This window comes from Cynocephalus volans, chromosome X (genome assembly GCF_027409185.1).
Source record: "Cynocephalus volans isolate mCynVol1 chromosome X, mCynVol1.pri, whole genome shotgun sequence".
NCBI lineage: Eukaryota > Metazoa > Chordata > Mammalia > Dermoptera > Cynocephalidae > Cynocephalus > Cynocephalus volans.
Window position 1 is genome coordinate 150,898,741 of NC_084478.1, and position 23,354 is coordinate 150,922,094.

Genomic DNA, 23,354 nt, shown 5'->3' on the forward strand with positions numbered 1-23,354 from the left:
AGTCAGTTTTGTGTTGCTATAACAGAAATACCTGAGACTGGGTAATTTATAAGGAAAAGAGGTTTATTTGGCTTATGATTCTGGGACAGCTGCATCTGGCATGGGCCTCAGGCTGCTTCTACTCATGGCAGAAAGTGGCAGGCAGCCAGCGGGTACAAGCAGATCACATGGCGACAGGAAGCAAGAGAAAGAGAGAAGGTGCCAGGGTCTTTTTAAGCAACAAGCTCTCGCGAGAACTAATAGAGCGAGAACTCACTCATTAATCTTCCCTCCCCCAGGGAGAGCATTAATCCATTCATGAGGGATGCGCCCCCATGACTCAATCAGTTACCAACACTGCCACGTTGGGGATAAAATTTCCACATGAGTTTTGGAGGGGACAACACATCCAAACTCCATCATTCTGCCCCTGCCCCCCCCCAAAACTCATGTCACTCTCACATACAAAATACAATCATTCTATCCCAACAGTCCCAAAAGTCTTAGCTTGCTCCAGCATCAACTTAAAAGTCCAAAGTCTCATCTGAGATCAAAAGCAAAAGTCCTTCCAGTTGTGAACCTGAAAAGCAAAACCAAATTTATCTACTGCCAAGATACAGTGGTGGAACAGACATTGGGTACACATTCCTATTCCAAAAGGGAGGAATAGGCCAAAAGAAAGGAAAAACAGGCCCCAAACAAGTCCGAAACCCAGCAGGGCAGACATTATGTCTTAAAGCTCCAAAATAATGTTCTTTGGCTCCAAGTCCTGCATCCTGGGCACAATTGCGCATCTGGGCCCCCAAAGCTTTAGGCAGCCTCGCTCCCACAGCTCTACCAGGTGCAGCCCAGTGGGCTGCACTGGTGCCTGCAACTTTTCCAGGCCGGTGTTCCACTCTGGTAGCTCCATAAGTCTGGGGTCTCCATGGTGGTCCCACTACCTTGCCTCTACTAGACATTTCCCTGGTGGAGGCTCCCTGTGGGAGCTCCAACTCCACTTTCCTGCTCGGCATTTCTCCACCCCTGCGGCAGGTCTCTGCCTGGGCTTCCAGGCTTTTCCGTACATCCACTGGAATCTGGGTGGAGGCTGCCATGACTCCACTGCTCTCACATCCTGCTGGCCTGCAGACTTAACATAACTTGGACGCCACCGAGGTTTCGGGCCTCTACTCTCCAGGGCTGCTGCCTGAACCACACTTGGGGCCCCTCCAGCCAGAGCAGCTGGGATGCAGGGAGCAGGATCCCGAGGGCAGCTGCGCCCCAGGTCTGTCTTCCAGGATAGCTCAGTCCTTCTAGGCCTCAGGGTCTGTGATGGGTGGGGCACACCTCCAGATTTCTCAAATGCCTGCAGGGCTTTCGTTTTTTCCACTATTAACATCTGGCTGCCTCACCACCAAGATAATGTCTATAGCAACCAGTTTATCTGCTTCACCCTTGCACTGGTCGCCTGCTCTCCTCTTCTTTACCACATGGCCAGGCTGCAAATTTTCCAAACCTTTACTCTCTGCTTCCCTTTTAAATTCTGGCTTTACATCATGATTTTGCCGCCATAACTCAAGGTAGGCTCTTAAAAGCAACCATGCAGCTTCCTTACTGCTTTGCTGCTTAGAAATTTCTTTAGCCAAATGCTCTGGTTCACAACTCTTAAGTTCCAATTTCCACAAAGTCCAAGGGCATGGACACAATGCAGCCAGGTTCCTTGCTATGGTGCAGCAAGGGTTATCTTTTGTCCAATTCCCAATAAGTCCCTCATTTCTATCTGAGACCTCATCATCTGCATGGCCTTTACTGTCCACATTTCTATCAGCATTCTGCTCACCACCACATAAGTCTCTAAGACATTCCAAACTTTCCCTCATCTTTTTCTCTTCTTCTAAGTCCTCCAAACTCCTCCAGCCTTTGCCCATTACCCAGTTCCAAAGCTTCATCCGCACTTTCAGGTATCTGTATAGCAACACCCCACTGCTCGGTACCAATTTTCTGTTTTAGTCTGTTTTGTGTTGCTATAACAGAATACCTGAAACTGGGTAATTTATAAAGAACAGAGGTTTATTTGGCTTATGATTCTGGGACAGCTGCATCTGGCACGGTCCTCAGGCTGCTTCTACTCATGGCAGAAAGTGGCAGGCAGCCAGCGGGTACAAGCAGATCACATGGCGACAGGAAGCAAGAGAAAGAGAGAAGGTGCCAGGGTCTTTTTAAGCAATGAGCGCTCGTGAGAACTAATAGAGCGACAACTCACTCAATCCCCCCTCCCCCAGGGAGAGCATTAATCCATTCATGAGGGATCCGCCCTCATGACTCAATCAGTTTCCAACACTTCCACATTGAAGATCAGATTTCCACATGAGTTTTGGAGGGGACAGCACATCCAAACTCCATCAAGGGGTATAAGGTATTTTCTTCAGAAATTCAAGTTGGTCTCTGTCCCTAGTGATTGGGTATAAAAGAAGATGAACTAGATTATAGATTAATTAAAATGGGTAATAATTATACACCTCCTTTCAAACTTCTAGAAAATTAATTTCCTAAAAATCTTCTGTTTATATTCAGCTATCTACATTTAACAGTAAGAAAAAAGTTTTTAAATGATTGTTAGAAGGGTGTTATGCTAATACAGATATGATTTCAGGTCATTGGTGGGCTTTAATTTACATTAAGGAATTGTTTTTATAAAATTGGTCTTATGGTTATAAAATTGTTTTGATATTAACACAGCTTGTTCTGTGTTTTTAGTGTCAGATCTTCTGAAAAGTTGTATTGTAGAATGAATTTAATTGTACTGCGTTAGTTTTTAGTTTGCCTAGTATAGTATTGGTAAGCTTAACAGCTACATTCAAATTACGAATTTGGAGAAAATGCAGGGTGAAAAGGTTGGGGTAGGAACATGGACTGAAGTTTTTGAACTAAAGACAGAAGTTTTCTTTTATTGTGTTTTAGGGCCTTGGTGGAAGTTTGTTCTGTTTTACCTTTTGACCTTGTAAGTTAATCATCTTCTTTAATTGTCATCTAGTACAATTTAAAGGTAGGATCCCAAGGTTATCTCTGAATTTCTGTGTTAATTCTGATAACACAGGGCATTATGGGAAGGAGAAAAATGTGTTCTATATAATATAGAAATGATTTTAAAAGATTAGTCAAACGGCTATTTTAGAGAGAGATTTCTGTAGTTTAGCATTTTTAAATCTGGAAATCAAATTTCTTCCCTAAAGACCACCACGGCTGTCTCTTTATTGTTTGTAGCTGCTCCTGTTATCAATATGAAGGTAGGATTGTTTTGGCAAGGAACCAGTGGTCTCTGGTTTCTACGTTCTCTCACTAGAAGCAAGCCCTTCAGCTTTTTAAAGTCTATAAGATATCTAAGTCAATGAGGCTGGCTACATTACTTCAACCTTCTGGTTTTGTTTTGGCAGGAGTATTGCCTGAACGGCTCAAGCAAATACCTCTTGCTTATTTAAAGTTGGACAGTTATATTTTTTTCTGAACTATGTAGGCACTTGCCCCAATTCTATTCTTTTGTGATTGTTAGCTTGCAAGAAGAGTGAACTGTAGGTTCTCTTTTCCAAATTCTGTAGCATTGATTCACCGTCTTTCTCTTCCTCTCTTGGTGAGCTTTGGTATCAGTATATTCAAGCTGCAATGCTTTGCAGTAGAAACTATATCTTTTAAAATGCAAGTTTCCTGTTCTTACAGTTGGCATTTGAAAAGGCTTTCCCATCTCTGGCTATATTAATCTTTCATGTCTGCTTGGGTTTATCTAGCATGTGAGCTGTACAAGCTAGTATGTGACTCAGCAATTCAAGTTATAGTGCAACTTCAATCTCATCTGATTTTCTAAGAATCCTCATATCATTGCTTTCCTAAAAGAAGGTTTTTTTCCCGCCCCCCCAAGCTCAAGCTTTAATATTCAGATAGTTGGCTTCTTATTAAGTCAAATATAGCAGCTGTAATTCTACTCATAAATTTTACCCCAACCAAAAACTAAACTTATGTTTTCATTTCCTACTATCTGTGCTAAACTGATGTACTTGCAATTTACAAGTCCAACAAAAGTGACTCATAAGGCTCCAAGGAAAAAATGAAGTTTGTAGCAGGAGATGCTTTTCATAATGTTCTTCTTCATTAAAAATTAATGACTACCTGTTCTGTAAGAAATTCTGAATATATTCTTTAGGGAAAAGAAATGTACAAGACAAGATTATTACCATTTGCATGAAGAATGTAGGCCAACTCACTCCTCCAAGGTTATTTTCAACTGTTTTTAAGAGAAAGGAAGGAGATAGTACATGTATGCAATTAGGAAAAAGGAAAATATTGACATAAAATCACTGAATCTTTAATATGGTAAGAGAATGTTTATTAGAATTTCTAAGTAGCTCTTATAATAATGTGTTGAGGGGAATATGTTAATATTTTTAATGTCTAATTCCTCTTATTCTTTCTGCTTGCTAGTGACTGTTCTTGCCATATTCCATGAGCTTCAAGTTGATGTTGAACTCTATGCACTTCTTTTTGGCGAAAGTGTCCTCAATGATGCTGTTGCCATAGTGCTGTCCTCGTAAGTGTTTGTTTTCTTATTGTATTCTGAACACTAAATGTGAGGGTACTAGTAACTAAAAGTCACTTATTGAATAAAGTCCATTACGAATGGAAACATTTTTTTCTCTTAAAGAAGTACATACTTTATACATAACTTGGAAAATGCAGGGAAGAAAAAGGAAGAAAAAAACTACGTACTCCCACCACCTAAAGACATAATTGTGTAAACATTCTAGGACACTCCCTTTTACTCTTTTTCTGTGTATGTTATTTTTTAACATAGTTGTGATTGTAGTGTCTATATAACTTTGTATTCTGTTTTGACATTATAACATGAACATTTTGTTTTTTAAGTTAGTTTTAATTTTTTTAATAGATAATATATTCACATGGTTCAAAAATCAAAACCGTATAAAACATTATGCACAGAGAAGTCATGTTCTTACACCTGTCCTCATCCACCCGTCTCCTAGCCCCTTATAGATAGCCATCTTTATTAGTTCCTTGTATACCCTAGTGTTTCTTCATTCAAATGCAATCACAAATATGAATAAATATTCTTATTTGACTCTCATTTTATATTTTAAAAGTAGCATATGATATATGTTCTCTCACATAAGTATATTCTGGAGATCTTTCCATATCAAAAGAGAGATTTTTCTGATTCTTTGTTTGCAGCTACATAGTACTCTGAACTGTACTATGGTTCATTTGCTCAGTCTCCTATTGCTGGATACTTGAAGGGTTTTCAATTCCTTGCTTTCCCAATGATGCTCCAACAAGTAATCTTGAAATTACCTAGTTTTGTACATACATAAGTATATTAGCAGGTTAAATTCCCAGAAGTGAAATTGGTGGGTTAAAGGGTAAATACGTTTCTAATTTTGTTAGATGTTGCTAAATTACCTGTCAAAGGGACTGTACCACTTCTCACTTTAACCACTAAATTATGGGAGTATCTGTTTCCTCACACCTTCATCAACAGAATATTTGTCAAACTTTTATATTGTTGACAACTTGATAACTGAGAAATATCTCATTGTAGTTTGTGTTTCTTTTATTTAACATAATAATGTCAGAAACACTTTAATCTTTAAAAGTGTTAAATAATATACTTTTATTGAAGACAATTATTGAATGAGCAATATTTTAAATCTAATTGTAGAAATTACTGTACATGTTATTACAAGGTGTTTGCAGGTGGGAGAATGGGTCCGAACCTCTGAGGAACTCAATCCTGTCTACCCACTCTTGCTAAACAAATATCTAACCCTATAGAGAGTTGCTTTTACTTCATACCAGAACTTTCAGTGAGGGAGAAGTAAGAGCCCTTCACATTTTCTCTGTATTTTTAATTCTCTCCTTAATTTTCACTTTGTTAATTATAAAAGTAATATGTCACTGACTGTGGTTTGCATAGCCTAATTGCCTCCATAGCCTTACTGCAAAGTGGGAAATTATCCTTTCTGAGATGTAATACTAATCCCTTAAATGTTGTGTATGAAGATATACAAAAGGTCGAATCATTTTTTTGTGATTGCAATGTATTAAATGTTACCCTCACCATCCATATTTATTGCCAGAATTTATTTTGCTTCTGTCTACAGCTAATATAAATTTAAGAAATAAAACCTAAAGGCTATAACTAATATTGATATTGAGTGTAAGCACCTTTAATGATGATAGGTGCAAAATAATAGTTTTATATTAAATTGAAGGGAAGAAGAAATGGATAGTGGGGTTGTAACTGATGTGTTATAAAAAATGATGCTGCAAAGATCATTGAAACATCCACTATGTAGTACATGTGAGATCACCAGCACTACTAAGTGAAGAAAATGAGGTACAGGAAGTTACCTTTAGCATCAGTTCTCTATCCTAGACAATTATTCTACTATTTAATCATCTTACTGATAAGTGTTCCTTCCTCATTGCCCTAATGGATTAAGAGTCAAAGAATCTCTGTTTTGGTTCTATCTTAAACTGATGTGCCCTGTTCGTTCGCTTTTCCATTAAAAAGTAACCTATTTCCTGCAACTTTAAGAACAGTGGAATAGTGTTAAATGACAAAAACAAACAAACAAAAACCTCATGTCAGCAACCACGGTATTAGTGATAGCAGTGGGCCTTGGAAGAGGAATGACAGGGTTTCGGTCCCATTGACTTCTAGACCAATCTCACCTTGTATTGAAGGGTAGGAGCCATACATTTCTGACCCCAAGTCACAGGCAGGGAGCACGAACTCATTTGCTCCACCAGAGTTCCACCAGAGGAACACATCGTGAGCACTTCTCAAAAAGATGGCCACTTATTTTAACATGTATACCTCTGGTAACTAGTGAAGTTAAACAGTTTGTTAGAAGTAGAATTTCTAAGTCAATGGGAAGAGCATGGTGTTCAACAACTGGGAAAAAATGATGATTAGTAAACTCCTTACAACACTGATATGTGCACCCCAAGCTCATGCTTGTTTCCTCACTGTACTTCTTTTATATATATATATATATATATATATATATATATATATATATATATACACTCAAATTTACCATACTATATCAGTATATATAGATCTACCTCATCTACCTCATACCATAGCTGTGAGGGGTTACTAGTGGCATCTAACGGGTAGAAGCCTTCAATGCACTGGACAGCCCCAGCTATGATGGCCCTCACTCTGTATAGCCTCCTGGCTCATCCCTAAGCCTCTCTGATCCACTGGCCAGTGGCCCTAAAGTAATATAGCATTGGGCATTAGAGCCAGCTTGGGATGGAACAGTCAGTTGAAGAGTTCTCCTGCAAGAGGTAGGCAGAAGGATCTGCATTTTGATTATAAGAAGAAACACCTGGTGTAGTAAAACCACATCACTCATACATTGATAGTAAAATTAATTATCCCATTGTATAGATGCACTACAAATTCACCTCTCCAATCTCCTATTGATTAATATTTAGCATTTTCTAATATTGTATTATTATGACTGGCACTGCAGTGAGCATGTTTATGTGTTAATCTCTGTGAATCCTTGAGAGTATTTCTGTAGGATATTTGTATTTCTCTACAAAAAATATAATAGAGACCTTTTTGAAAGCAGTTGAGCAATATGTAAAAAGCTGTAGGTATGGTAATACTGTATTTCTAGGAATATAGTAGAAGGAAATAGTCCAAAATATGTAAAAAGCAGAAGGATGTACTTTCACACTATTATGTATAGTAGCAAAAACATTAGAAGCAACTTTTAAATGTCAAACAATGAGGGAATGGTTGAATAAATTATGCTATATCCATTTGGATATTTTGAAATCTTAAAAAATGTGGTTATAAAGTCTATGATAATTCATACATCATTTTCAGTTGAAGAAGCAGAATTCAAAACCGTGTATATTCACTATGATTGCAACTACATATGAAATAGCATGCATGTAACAAAAAGAGGGGGAAAGAAATACAGAAGGAAAATAAGATAGGTTTGTCAAGGTAGTGGAATTATGGGGTGATTTTGTTTCCCTAAACTGTACATTGCATTACTTTCTGGATTTTTTAAAAAGTATTCATTAAAATGTTGTTGCTTTAAGATAAAATGTTGATTGGTATGGAAAAGATGAGTTAAGATTTCATTTCAGAGGCTAGCGTTCGCTTAAAAAAGAAGAAAACAAACCTCTCATCTGTTCTTAGACCACCCTGTTTTCCATGTGTTCTTGTACATTTTAGTGATTAAAGAATAAAATAATGATTAGTGTGAATCTTGAATTTATTTAAACTAATCCAGGGAAAGCAACTTCAGCAGGCATGGCATAGACATTTTATTCCAGCCAGCATTTTGAAAAATATCACCAGAAAGAAAGAAGGTTGTTGTAGTAATATCTTTTCTTTTCTCCAGCCAGCTAATATATTTTAATGTTATAATGTGGTCAAATCTCATTTATGGTGGTGGCACCTGTTATGTGTAGGTAAGGTAGCATGTTATTAAAGGCCATTTCATATTTATCAAACAATGTCAAATCTATTGGTCCCAAGATGATCTTGTGACTTTGAACATTTAAAGACAAATGTTTAGAATTTTCAATTCAGATTGAATTTCAGAAATTTCTAGATGCCATTACCAGAAATTAATGTTAGTGCTAAACTTCAATAAAATAGATACAAATTAGGAAATTTTAGTTAGGCCTTAGATATTTTGTTTTGCTTTTTACCTGGGAGATATGAAAAGAACTTTGTACATGTTATAGCAAGCACATTTTTTAGCCTTGAAGCAGAGAAAACACTACAGTAACCACAGGAAGAACTCATTATATTCTTAGGAATGTGTTTTTTCCTCCTTTTCTCTGATGTGACTTGTATGATGTCTTTGAGTCTGGACTTTTTATAACATTGGTACTTCAATTAACTGAGATGAGAACTGATTTAGTAATGGTCAGCACCGTTGCCAGAGACCTGCTGGCAAGAGCGATTTTCTCAGCCATTTCTGTTTCCTGGGGTGACTTACAAAAGAAGCTTTTTCAGACCAAGTTTGGACTGTGAGTTCAAGATGTAGAGTGTCTTCTGTAATTGTCTGTGTTGGCCTGGTACATAGTGACTTTCTTTCAGAAATTTGGGGTGGAGGATCCAGCTGGGTATGCAGAAAGTACTGTCAAGTGGATTCTAATTCTCTGGAAGGCCTTTTGAACCCTTTTTCCTGTAACAGTTCATTTCAGTGAGTGAATAGATATTGGGCATTTGGCCCATTCTGATATTCTAAAAGTTGGATGGGTCCTTCAGTCACCCTTTTTCCCATAGGAAAAACAAAATGTGACTGGGTTGAGTATTGAACAATATTCTTTATATTCTTATGCCTCTGCTGGAAACAAGTGGGATTTTTCGTTAGTTTGTTCCCATTAGAATGTTGGGGCTTTTGGGCACTCAGTACTAGTAATTCTTGAATGGGATCACAAAAGAATAGTACTACACACTGTCTTGAGGCTGGAGGAAAAGGTTTGGTACCACTTTCCTATAGAGAACTTTAAAATGTTCTACCTCCTGAAATTGTCATTTAAGGAAAAGCTATGTTTTCTTAGTAGCTGGATACACTTCAGGGTTTTTTGGTAACTTTTTGTTTTTATTTTGGCAATTCAAATATAAAGGATTTTGGGGTTTTTTTTCTCCCTCTGATTTTATCTTTCAAGCTCTGTACTAGATAATGTTTTTAAAGTGAAAGTTGCTTCTAAAGATAAGAGCAATCTCTCTTTTGTAGCTCAATAGTGGCATACCAGCCAGCTGGAGACAACAGTCACACCTTTGATGTCACAGCCATGTTCAAGTCTATTGGGATCTTCCTTGGGATCTTCAGTGGATCTTTTGCGATGGGTGCTGCTACTGGAGTGGTGACAGCTTTAATATCCTTTCATTGTATTTATCTTTTCTTTCTAGAGAAGTAGTCGAGTGCTGTATTCTGTGTTCAATGATTGGAATTGTGTTACAGTTATTAACCTGATGACCAAGTACTTGGTTTGAGAACATTAAGCAATAGTCTTTGCCAATAAATAAATTTAAAAATTTCATTGTTTTGTGTAGGGCTTGGTGCCCTAAAACTATCACACAAGAGCCTAATTAGACATAGTATCCCTTCGAAGGTGAATCTTAAGATTGTAGATTAAATTGATGTGAAGGTAGATATATTCCAAGGAGCCTCTGGCTCTTCTGTGCTGATGGTAAGCCTGGCAGACTTTTGTTCTTTGTTTAACAGGACAAATAGGACATGTAGAACCATGATGCCAAATGAACAGAATATGGTCCCAGGTTAGGATGTATAAAAGTTCATCTTAGCTCTCTTCATATTAAACTTTGTGCCTAGAGCCTTGTGCTAGGGGACCAAAGGACCTAGGTTGTAGTCCTGGTGCTGCCACTAGTTAGCTGATAGAAGTATTGGACAAGTTATTCTTGTGTTCATTCAAATGAAATTTCTTGATTGCCTGCAATGTGCCAGATGCTGTGCTTTGGGTATCAATGATAAACAAGACAAACATGGCTTCTGCCTCCCTGGAGCTTCTGGTATAGTGGCAGACACAAACATGATAGAAGCTTTGACACTTCACCTCTTTGGATCTCAGTGTAGGAAAGTGGAGGGTGATGACAGTAGGAAAAATGAATGGGAATAGATGATCTCTAGAGAGTTTCCAGCTCTAAACCGTCTAAGATACTTTTATATAAAACACATTATTCTTTTTCAAGGATCTCTTCGTTTGGTATACTTCAGCTTTGTGCTGGAAGAGACTTCCGTTATGGCTTTTTACAGGTGAACTGAGGTATAAAGGGGCAATAAAAAGACTTCTGAAGAAGGAACCAGGACAGATAGTATCTCTTCCCCATTACAGGATCCTTGAAGTTAGGAAGTATATCTTGTAATCATTTTGTTGTAGTACTACTTGTTGAAGTGACTCTAGATTCTAGCCTGAAATTTGTCAGAGCTTGGTACAGGCCCTTCCACTGTCAACTAACAAATACTTTTTTTTTTCCAAAGATGACCGGTAAGGGGATCTTAACCCTTGACTTGGTGTTGTCAGCACCACGCTCACCCAGTGAGCTAATTGGCCATCCCTATATGGGATCCGAACCCATGGCCTTGGTGTTATCAGCACCACACTCTCCCGAGTGAGCCACGGGCCGGCCCTAACAAATACTTTTTAGACTAGTATAAGTGAATGAAGTGCCTCAGTTTCTTCATCATGGAACGAATGCTCTACATCACAGAGGTGTTAGAGGATCAAATAAATGTGAAATCTCATGGAAATGATGTGTTTTTATAAATGTAAATTGCTATAATTGTGGAAGTTATCTTGCTTTGGGTCACAAATTAATAGTCAGAGTTGGCATGTTGTATATCTGACCTGCTGCTTCCATTTCTACCTGTCATTTACTGTGTGGTTGCTTGTGAGGTGTGTGATACCCGTAAAACAGTTGGGGTAGCTAAGCTGTAAGACTTCCTCACCAAAGGGAAGGCAGCTGACTCCCCAATAAGAAGCTCATTTAAAGAATTTCTTGACTTTGGTGCCTCCTTATTCTGTGCCTATTGTGTTAGAGAGGCCAGAAACCCTTCTTTTGCTTTCATGGTTACCTTGCTTGGACAATTTTTTCTAGTCACACGTCTGTATTACGAGATCTTGTTACCAACCTTAACAGTCTCACGTGACAAAGTTCACCAAGTTACGGGAGTTCCAGTTGTTGGAGACGGGCTTGTTCTTCTTGATGTCTTGGAGTACCTTCCTCTTGGCTGAAGCATGGGGTTTCACGGGTAGGTTACTTTCTCCTTGGATTGTAAACCCTTGTAAGGAGTGACCGCGAGCCACTTCTACAAGTGGATCGATTCTTTTAGTATTGGATCATGCTTGTTATGGTTGGGATTTAGGCTGTCACTTAGGAATGTAAAAAGGATTTCCAGTGGAAGTGGTTCCTGTCAACAAAGTAAGTCACAAATAAAATTTCAATACCAGGCATATGTAATCTACTTCTGTAAAATAAGAGCCTCAGTATAAAAATTGGGAACCATCCTTTTATGTGAACTTGGAACTCATTATCTTTACAGGCGTGGTTGCAGTATTGTTTTGTGGCATCACTCAAGCACATTATACATACAATAATTTGTCCACTGAGTCTCAACATAGAACTAAACAGGTAAGAGAAACTTTGTTTTGTGAATAAACTTTTCCTTCTTTCAACAAAACAGAAGTTTTTTTTTTTTTTTTTTCCCTTAAAAATAGTCTTTGATATGTTCAAGATGATGTCTACTCTTCCTTTGACTTTAGAAATAGAAGGGATTGGCAAGTTGAAGGGTGACAGCTTTTTGGGTGGAGACAGGTCAGCAGAATAGCTAGGGGTTATTATTATTGTGGCTCTAATTATTAGCCAATCAGCTTCCTTTTTCTCTTAGTGTCGTCCTAATCTAATGGCTTTTAAGAGGAATGTTTTCGAAGCTCACTCTGGTGTGAGTAGAACTACTGCTGTGTGATATAGATAAGATTAACTTCTGATCTGACTAGATCTGCTGCTGGGTGATACAGAGAAGATTAACTTCCTTCAGTCTTCATGCAGACACTGCAAAGCTGCTCTGTTTCCAGAAACATCAGTGGTCAGGCTTCATATGGTATTGAATGATTAGTTGTGCAGCATACCTGAAGGGAATTATAAAGGAAATAGGCATAGAATTTTCTAGTCTTATGAGAGATATGGACAAATACATGAACAAAATATAATGTCTGCAATAGCAGCAGTTGCATACTTGATTATGGTTGTAGTGAGAAATAGAAGCTTTAAGTTTTGCCAGATGATTAGAACATAGTGAAATTAGCCCAGAAAGGATTAATGCTAAATAAAGCTGGCACAATGGTACTTTTTCTTCTTTCTTCTGGAGCCACAAATGTTAGTTTATGACCTATGCTTTTCCCCAACTCTTCAAAAGAGATTTAGGCTTCCCCCCCCCTTGCACCCAAGAATATACATTGGGGTTACAAATCCTTTTTACAAATTAATTTAGTGCAATAATTATAGAGGAAAAAATCAGCTGGGGCGTTCAGCATTTTTCTAAGTAGTGGGATGGGGAATAAAAAACAACAGGGTAAGAACTTCCAGTCTTGTTGGTGATATGAAGCTTGTATCCACTAAAAACAAAAACGAAAACCAAAAAATAACTAATAGGAATCCTAGATTGTGTGCTTCAGATTATACACCATACATGACATCAGAGAAGGGAGGTAAATGGTTTGATGAGCTGAAACGCTATCATAGAGGAAATGGTGTGCCTAGAAGGATGGGGAGGATTTGGGAAGGCCTAGAGGAAGCAATACAGATAGAGACAGGAATGAAAAGAAGGCAGCAAGTGTAGAGCAGGGGTTGGCAAACTGGCCCTCAGACCAAATCTGGCCCTTGCCAGTTTGTGAGTTGAGAATGGTTTTTACATTTTTAAAGGGCTGGAAAAAGGTTTTGTTGGCACACAGTCACACCCATTTTTTTTTTAGATGTGTAGCCTTTGGCTGCTTTTGTGCACACTGACAGAGTAAGTAGTTGTGACAGAAACGTTGTGGCCTGCACAGCCTCAGATATATACTCTCTGGCCCTTTTCAGGAAAAGTTTGCCAGCCCTTGTGTTGTGAATTAAAGCTGGAACTCTGGAGTCATTGTATTGTTTCAGATCCTGGTTCCACTACTTGCTGGCTGTGTGGAAAGGAGCAAGTTACATAACTGCTCTGTGCTTCAGTTTTGCCATCTTTAAAATAGACATAATAATAGTACCTAACTCACTACGTTGTTGTGAGATTAAAACAAGATAATTCACGTAAAATCTTTAGTATAGTATTGGGTACATAGTAAAAACTGGATAAAGTCTAGCTATTATCATTAAACAAGTAAGTAAGTAGTAATAATAGTCTTTTAAACCATTTAAAGAAAATTAAATATATACTTATTTTTATTACCATTTTTTGGTAAGAAGACAACCCTGGTTTAAAAAGATTAACTAACTTACCCAAAGCCACACAGCTAACAAGGGAGAAAGGCAGGGCTCAACTCCCCAGATGTTTTGACTCCTGAGCCACTGTCCTTTTGTCATGGGGCAGAGGGCTCCTATAAATAGCGGGGCTAGATAACTGTGATGGCCAGAGGGACACTGGTTTATGGGGGGCCTTAAATGCGTTCATACACCTGCCATGTTAGTAGCACTTGATGAGGCCATGATGTGAGCAGGGTGGGGGTGAGTGGGCAGCAGGGGAGTCCGCAGACTACAGGATTATAATGCGTAAGCTCTGTCTTTAAGATGCTTACTTTCTAAATGAAGGGTAAGACCCACGGGAAAGTGAAGTCATACGGCAAGCCAGTGATCAATGAGAGTTGCCATGAAGAACTCTGTGCCAATATAAAAGAAGTTGAACTGGATCATATAGCTTGTGAGGAAGGAATTATCTTGATCTGCCATTCTTAGAGAGATTCATTGGTTGGGTGGGGTGGAAAATGAGAGGCGGCCAGTTAGTGTCCTTTATCTAGCATTATAGGCGGGAAGTGATGAAAGCTAGACACAAGGAATATTCCAAAAAAATAAATACATAAATAATTGACAGGGTTTGGAGGAAGAGGAGGAGAAGGACTGAAGAAGGGGATTTGGAGAAGGGAAGCTGATTGGGGGAGGTAAAGGGACAACCTTTCTGGCTTTTTCTGGGGGACTAGAAATGTCATCTCTACATTCACTCCCCTCTGAATCATATATTGCCAGTTGTATACATGAACTTTACGTATTTGAAGTGTCTGTTTCATTATCTTAGTATAATACTCATGTTTTCAAATTATGTAACTTTATTTACTGGACTAACCTTTTAAAATTTCGTTTCAGTTGTTTGAGCTTCTCAATTTCTTAGCAGAGAATTTCATCTTCTCCTACATGGGACTGACACTGTTCACCTTCCAGAACCATGTCTTTAACCCAACATTTGTAGTTGGAGCATTTGTATCCTTTATTATGTGTTCTATTTTGAAAACTATTTCTAACGGAGATTTTTATGTGGTTTGGGGGATGTGGTTGATATGAATACATTTAAATATATATAATTTTCTTCTGAGCAAAACATTAGGATTTCAGCTCTTTATCCTATTTTGTTAATTTTATTCTATTCTATTTACATTTTTGTTTATTGCACAAATAATGTTGACAGAAAAGTCAGAAAAGTGCCCTACCATTCTGCCAACCCCCAAAGATAAAACTGTCCTCTATTACCAAAGGGAAGAAGGAGAGGATGGACACTAGGGAGTTAGGTAGCAGTCTGTGCCAGAGGGCAGTAGGTGAAGGGGAGGAAAGGTTAAATCAAGCTGCTTTCTTTCCCTTCTCTCCCTCTTCTTCTCCCTTTTGGAAGAAGCTGAGTATACAAAAGAGAGCAGTTGATAGCATAAGCCTCATGAGAAAACAGGAGGAGATGGACTCCACAGCAGGTGGAGAGGACTCAGCCTCCACTGGGAAGAGTGACAGCTCCACCATTGCAGGAGAGGATAGGCTATGTAGAGATGAAGGTGCATTTGTAAGAAGGAGCTCCTGCCTGATGGCTTCTATTTTTATCTGTAAAGTAGGGGGTGAGGTTACTTGCTGAGAGGGAGATAGGGGCTTGCGGGGTATATCAGTTATCTATCACATAACAAATTAACCTAAAACTTAGCAGCTAGGACAACAAACATTCCTTATCTCTCACAGTTTCTGAGGGGCAGGACTCTTGGAGCAGCTTACCTGGGTGGTTCAGGCTCCAGGATCTCTCACGAGATTGCAGTTGCGCTCTTGGCTGGCCTGCATTTAAGACTTAACTGAGGCTGAAGCATCCACTCCAAGCTTACTCACACGACTGTCAGCAGGAGGCTTCCATTCTCCACATGGCCCTCTCCATAGGGCAGCTCACCATGGCTTCCCCCAGAGTGAATGAGCTGGGAGAGAACCCAGATGGAAGCAGAAGTGCCTTTCATAACTTAATCTTGGAAGTGACGTGCCTTCATCACTTTTGCAATATTCTATTGGTCACACAACTGACCCTGGTACAGTGTGGACGGGGACTGCACAAGGGTGTGAATACAATACTGAGAGAAAGTGATCATTGAGGACCATCTTGGAGGCTGGCTTCCATCCACAGGTCTTAGTTTTGAGGAAGGTGGAGAAGATTTGTGAAATAGTTGTAGAGAGTGGGAGAGGGAGCTGACCGAAGGAATGCAGTAGGATTGCTAAGCAGTAAGCAGGGACCCATTTGAGTTTGAGGAATAGGTACTAGCAATAGAACTGCTCTGCCCTGTTGTATGACTTTGTTCAGTTCTTATCTGTAAGCATGGAGAAAAGAGATAGTTGGGTCCATCCAGGTTTGGGGTTTTGTCAAGTGGATGCCGTGAAAACAAAGGGGCAAGCAAGTGTAGGATATTGGAATGAGTATTATTAACGTGGATAGGGAGGGTAGTGAAGAAAGGAGAGGACTGATTCAGGAAAAAGTGGAGGGATCTTTGGACTGGAGGTCCCAGGGAAGTGGAAGAATGACCAGAGTGGGATAGTTGAACACAGAACATGGAAGGAGAGACTGGTCAGAGAGAGGAATGTTTGAATAAGGGATTTTCAAAAGAAATATTAAACCTGCTTCAGGATGAAGATTCTGCCAAAGGGACTAGCCAAATGTTTTAAAAAATTAAAACTAAGTAGGATCTCTGTTAGCAATACTATTCTGTAGAGTCTTAGTCTGAGAAGGAACTTCAGGAAAAAACGATAAAGCCCTATTACTAAGAGAAGAACCCTAGTTGAAAGACAACCATGAGATCAGTAACTTCATATCCTGCTAGTCTTGGAGAAATGTTTGAGCAGTCAAGTGGCTTGATCCACTATACTTAATCTGGAAACAAGGTCAGATATTCTCTGTAGGTTTCTGAATCTGTTAGGAATTGAAGTTCCTCAATAAAAAATCCTCCCTTGAAAATTGACTCTTAACAGAAGAAAGTTATTCTCTTTCTAGCTATTCCAATTAGGATATAGGTTTGGTTTCATGTGACAAAGGCTCACATGAACCTGGGTTTAAACAGGATGGAAGTTTATGATTATTTCTTTCTCATGTAAAAGCCTGAACTGGTGTGACAGTTCTGCTCCACAAAGTCATCAGGGACCCAGGAAACCTGCTTTCTACTATCCTTGAGGCTCTTGTTCTTGTGGTCCAAGGTGGCTCACCCCTGTGTCTGCCAACTGCCTGTAAGGGCATGACCCAGAATATGCGCACATCACTTCCTACTTAACATCATTGCTTCCACCTACCTGCAGAGGAGGCTGGGAATTATATTCTTTATGTGGGTAGCTGTGTACCCAGATAAAAATCGGGGTGGGAGGGAGGAGTCTCTGCTACTACAGAAGAAAGGAAGACTAGATATTGGGGAGAACTAGCAGTTGCTGCCACATTAGTCCACATGTTTTATTGTTGGTTTCTTTTATTTTTCTTAGGGAATAACTATTTTTAATAAATTTTCAATTTTAGAATAGTTTGAGGTTTACAGAAAAGTTATGAAAATACAGAAAGTTCTCATATACTCCATACCCAGTTTCCCTTATTATTAACATCTTATATTAGCATGGTACATTTAGCACAATGAATGAACCAATATTGATACATTATTACTAACTAAAGTTTATATTTTATTCAGATTCCCATTGTTTTTTTCTTAATGTCCTTGTTCTGTTCCAAGGCCCCATCCAAGATACCACATGACATTTAGTTGTCATGTCTCCTTAGGTTCTGCTTGGCTGTGACAGTTACTTAGATGTTCCTTGTTTTTGACGACCCTCGAGAGTTTTGAGGGGTACTGGCCAGGTATTTTGTAGAATGTCCTGCAATTGGAATTTGGTGTTTTTCCCATGATTGCGCTGGGGTTATATGTTCTTTGGGAGGAAGACCCTCAAGGTAAAGTGCCATTCTCATCATGTCATATCAAGGGTACACACCTATTAATAATGTTCATGTTAGTCTTAATCACTTAGTTGAGATAGTGTTTGTCAGGTTTCTCCATTGCAAGTTACTCATTCCCCCCCCCCCCTTTTTATGTTGTACTGCTTGGAATGAAGTCACTATGCCCAGGGACTGGGACTAAGGAGCAGGGAGTTAGGTTCTACCTTCTCAAGGACAGAGTAGCTACAAAATTATTTGGAATTCTTTACACAAAAGATTTATCTATTCTTGTCCATTTATTGTTTTATTCAGTTATTTATATCAGTATGAATTTTATATTTATGTTATACTTTGAGTTATAATACAATATAACTTTTTTATTTTCTTGCTTTGGCCATTGGGAACTCTCTCAGTGGGCTCCTGGGTCCCTTTGACATACCCCATCATTGTGTGTTTTGATTTTCTTTTTGAGCATTTTCTTACTTTCTCGAACTATAAGATGCTTTGGGCTCATCTTGTATATTTTCTGCCTTAGCCTGAGAATTGACCATTTTTCCGAGAATGGTATTAAAAACTGATATCTGGGCATTAGGTGTACTTGGCTCTAGTGGATGTCCTTGCTTCTAGGCCCTCTTAGCTGCAGAGTAAAGAAATGTATATGTATATACTAACTCATGTGTATATATACATCTATAAATATTTCTAACTCATGTATATGTATACATCTGTAAATATTTATGTAACCATCTGTATCTCTGTTAAGCTAAACATGAGTTTATACTGATGTCTCCAACTCTAATCTATTGCCACATGGATCATTCTGGCCTCCTCCCCTTGCTGAACTGTAAACTCCTACTCCAACGGTGAGAAACCTGGTTCCCACTACCTGTCATCCATTTACTTAACTTCAGTTCCAGTATATATGTATAATAGTGTCAGAATTGTTAACCAGGGGCCGGCCCGTGGCTCACTCGGGAGAGTGCGGTGCTGATAACACCAAGGCCCCGGGTTCGGATCCCATATATGGATGGCCGGTTCGCTCACTGGCTGAGTGTGGTGCTGACAACACCAAGTCAAGGGTTAAGATCCCCTTACCGGTCATCTTTTAAATAAAAAAAAAAAAAAAAAAAAGAATTGTTAACCAGTACTCCCGTGGGAAACAATGAGCATATAATGCTTCTGTGCAGTCTTACAGACTCCACTCTTTTCCAAAGTTACTTAGGCCAGCACCATTGTTGCAGAAAGTTCTATTGGACAGCACTATGTTAGACAATGGAATTAAGAGACTGCGTGTTAGAAACCCAGCTCCCTAAGATAGTCTTTCACTATCTTGAATGTATAGTCTAAATAATAATAGTAAAAATAAATGATCCTTAACTTATTAATAATTCTAGATTGCTATTTTCTTGGGAAGAGCTGCCAATATTTACCCCTTGTCCCTCTTACTTAACTTGGGTAGAAGAAGTAAGATCGGATCAAATTTTCAACATATGATGATGTTTGCTGGTAAGTTATAGCTTTCCTCTCTTGCCCACCCAAGAAACCATCTACAACACGTATGCCAGCTTGATTTCAAACTGAAATGTTATACTGATAATATAAGACTCCTTTAAACATTGAAGTTGCATCCTCAAATAGAAAATTCTTTTTATAGTGTCCCATTCCCTACTGTGGGAATTTTTTCATATTCTGGGTCCAAATCCTTGGTTGAGAAATAAGTCACACGAAGTTAGGAAGATAAAGATGAATACATTTTTACATAAAAAACTTGTAAGTAAATGTTTATAACAATTCTATTCATAATTCCCCAAACCTGGAGACAACCCACTTGTCTTGTCTGTTAATGGGTTAATGGATAATCAAACTGTGGTACATTTGTGCCATGGAACACAGTACTCAGCAATAAAAAGGAACAAACTATTGATCCACACAACGACATGAATGAATCTCAGAGGCATGGTGCTGAGTGAAAGAAGCAAGTCTTGAAAGATTACATACCATATGATTCCATTTATAATACATTCTCAAAAAGATAAAATCATTGCAATGGAGAACAGATCAGTGGTTGCCATGTGTTTGGTAGGGTGACAAAGAGGTTGCACAACAAAGGGGTAGCACAAAGGAATTTGGGGGTATGATGAAAATGTCTTGATTGTGGTGGTGGTCACATACCTCTATGCATTTGTCAAAACTAATGGAGCTATACACCAAAAAGAGCAAATTTTACTGTATATAAATTAAATAAATTTTAAAGAATTCTTGAAAGTGCATGTCAGTATCATATACTAATTCTGTTTCTATTTGTATACACAAGGTACTTCTAAAAGTTTGTGGAAAAAGAATTAAAAGATAATATGAATATTTCCATGAACTTTTTGAAGAACCCTTTTATTTAGGTATGTTAATATGTATTACATATTTGCTCACATGCTTCTAAGTTTTTGGAACATGCTTTATTTTTCTGAACTTATGAAGCTTGCTTTGGTGATGAGTTATTGAGGAAATACCTCTTCTGTTCCCCTGTAGGCCTTCGTGGTGCAATGGCTTTTGCCTTGGCCATTCGAGACACTGCCACTTACGCACGACAAATGATGTTCAGCACCACACTTCTGATTGTATTCTTTACTGTGTGGGTATTTGGTGGTGGCACCACTGCAATGCTGTCGTGCTTGCATATAAGGTCAGTAGTAACTGGGGATCTTATTTTAATATTAAATTTTCATTCAGTTTATTTTTCTTTTAGTCATGAGAAGATTTTAAACTTTGGCAAATCTGTAATGTTTCATTTTTCCTTCTAAAGTGTATATAACTTGTACAGAAAAAATTTAAATACACAAAAGAAAAATAAAAACCATTGTTAATTCTTTGAGGGCTACCTGTCCAGACCTTTTGCTGTGCGCTATAAATTTTTGTAACAAAAAGGGATAACACTAAAGGTACTCTTGTAGACTGATTTTTTTTTTTTTTTTTTTTTTTTTTTGGCAGCTGAGCGGTAAGGGATCCAAACCCTTGACCTTGGTGTTGCAAGGCTACACTCTAACCAACTGAGCTAACTGGCCAGCCCTAGACTGATTTTTAAATGTAATATAGCATGGACATTTACATTAGTAAATATATTTACATCATTATTTTAATGACTGCATATATCCTGATTTATTTAATCAAATCTCTATTGTTGGACTTCTGTATTATTTCTAGATTTTGCTATTACCATTACCATTTGAGGATTTTGCTATTACTATTAACGTTAACCTCATATTTTTTGTATTTCAATTTATTTTTTGAATTGAAACATAACTGATTATACATATTCATGGGGTACAGAGTTGACTATCAGTATTTGTGTACAGTATGTGATGATCCAATCAATATTAATAGCAACATGAACATTCTTAAATGTATACACCACTGTGCACTTTTCCATTATTTCCTTAGGATACAGTCCTAGAAGTGGAATTTCTTGGTCAAAAGGATATGCATGTATTTAAGGCTTTTGATCCATCTCACCAGGTCGGATCAGAAATTTTTCTTCCATCTGCATCATAAGAGACAATCCAGTTTACTCCAACCTTAATCAATACTAGATATTATCATTCTTTATCATCATTATGATCAGCACTGTTCCTAACCTAACAATTAAAGGCCAAGGTTGTGAGGTCTTAGTCTTAAATGCATACTTGTTAATGTATTCAATTTGAGAGCTCCCTTGTATCTCAAGAGTTCTGCATTTGTTTCCATGGATATAGCAGCCTGTGTTACTAGAGACTGTAGATTTGTTGTGTTTGGCTGAAACTTCATAGACATTAAGAGCTACCAAGCTTCCAGAGTGCATAGTGTTCATTAGAGAAAATAGTATTTCACATTTTATATAGTCTGTCCTGCATTTTTTCATTCTGTTAATGCCTTTCTTTTAACATTCTAAAGACGAGCGAGTCCTAACTCACACTTTGAATGTTAGTGTTATTGTCTTAATCTTGCTTTACTATTCAAATCCCTCTCATAATTTCTGTACTGTTACTGAGTATAGTAGAAAATACACAAAAGGAATGTTCTTATAACCCTAATCATTACTTCAAGGAGGACCTGACATGTATTGAGCACCTGCTATGTTCTGGGCATTGTGCTAAGTGCACTTTATATATTTTTCTAATCACATTAACTCCATTTTACAAGTGAAGATGCTTAGAAAGCTTCTAAGTTGTTCAAGTCATACAAACAATTAAATGGTGGACAGAGGAGCCTCTGGCCTTAATTCCTTCTACACAGTGTTGCATCAAGAAATGAGGGCAGTAAATTTTGAAAGGAGTAGGTTCCTTTCTTTTCTGAAGAGCTTATAAATGAAGACTATTCCTTATTCTACTGAGAACAAAATTAAATGTAAGATAATTTAGGAAAAGTAATACTCTTCAATGGAGTCTCTATATTTAAGTACAATCAGCTCTCTTTTCTAACTGTCCTCCACACAAACCAAATACCCATCTTATTGGCCCCCCACAAAAGAAAAACCAAAAAATCACATAAAGTTTAATCTACGTCACTAGCTCTGAAAGCTCTTTGTTTTGCCCCGTCTTGCCTGTCCTGTAGCATAGTTTGGCACTTAATTATATACATTGCTTTACAATCTTAGATTATTTCTTGTTATTTTCTTGTTGCATTGGGGGCTTTTTGGCCTCTTTGCTCACAAGCTATATTTTAAGTTTATTTTTCCTTCCCCCAAATTTGTCTAGTACAATGTAGAGGATGCTGATAGGTCTGAAAGTTTAAGATTCATGCCGAATTGGACTTGGCTTTGAGTTCTTACTCCTACACTTACTGATTCTGTGGTATTAGGCAAGCTTTTTCATCCTTTAAAGCCTCAGTTTTGTCATCTGTAATGTGTCATAATAGCTGCCTCCTAGGGTTATTGTAAGGATTTAGTGAGCTAATGTCTGTAAAGCTCTCAGCACAGCATTTCAAATGTTCCTTTTATTCATTCATTTGATAAGTACTTATTGAGCACTAGCCATGTGCCAGGCACTGTTTTAAGAGCTCCAACTCAGTGGTTCTCAACTGGGGATAATTTCACGCCTCCCCCCACCCCCTGGGGACATTTGGCAATGTCTGGAGACGTTTTTGATTGTCACAGCTGGGAGAGGGAGCTATTACTGGCATCTAGTAGGTAGAGGTCAGGGATGCTTCTAAACATCCTGCAGTGCACAAGACAGGCTCCTTGCACTGCTTCCTACCCCCCAACAAAGAATTATCTGGACCAAAATATCAGTAATGCTGAGGCTAAGAAACCCTGCTCTAGAGAAGGGTACTGTTAGTAATAATATAGAAAAGGTCCCTGGTCTCATAAAGTCTGTCCATTAGTGGAAGAAGATAGACAATAAACTAGTAAACAAATAAATGAATGTGAAAATTTTAGATGATACTAGATGCTGTGATGGCAAC

At 38.3% G+C, this 23,354-nt stretch overlaps 1 protein-coding gene across 1 annotated transcript in view; it reads left to right on the forward strand.

Moving 5' to 3' along the window:
• Positions 1 to 23,354, forward strand: part of SLC9A6 (solute carrier family 9 member A6) — a 59,390-nt gene that overhangs the window by 13,550 nt on the left and 22,486 nt on the right. The window contains exons 6-12 of the mRNA XM_063083213.1: positions 4,432 to 4,537; positions 9,750 to 9,891; positions 11,681 to 11,786; positions 12,078 to 12,166; positions 14,870 to 14,983; positions 19,316 to 19,427; positions 20,448 to 20,601. Coding sequence (XP_062939283.1) covers positions 4,432 to 4,537; positions 9,750 to 9,891; positions 11,681 to 11,786; positions 12,078 to 12,166; positions 14,870 to 14,983; positions 19,316 to 19,427; positions 20,448 to 20,601 — 823 coding nt within the window. The remainder of the gene's footprint in view (positions 1 to 4,431; positions 4,538 to 9,749; positions 9,892 to 11,680; positions 11,787 to 12,077; positions 12,167 to 14,869; positions 14,984 to 19,315; positions 19,428 to 20,447; positions 20,602 to 23,354) is intronic.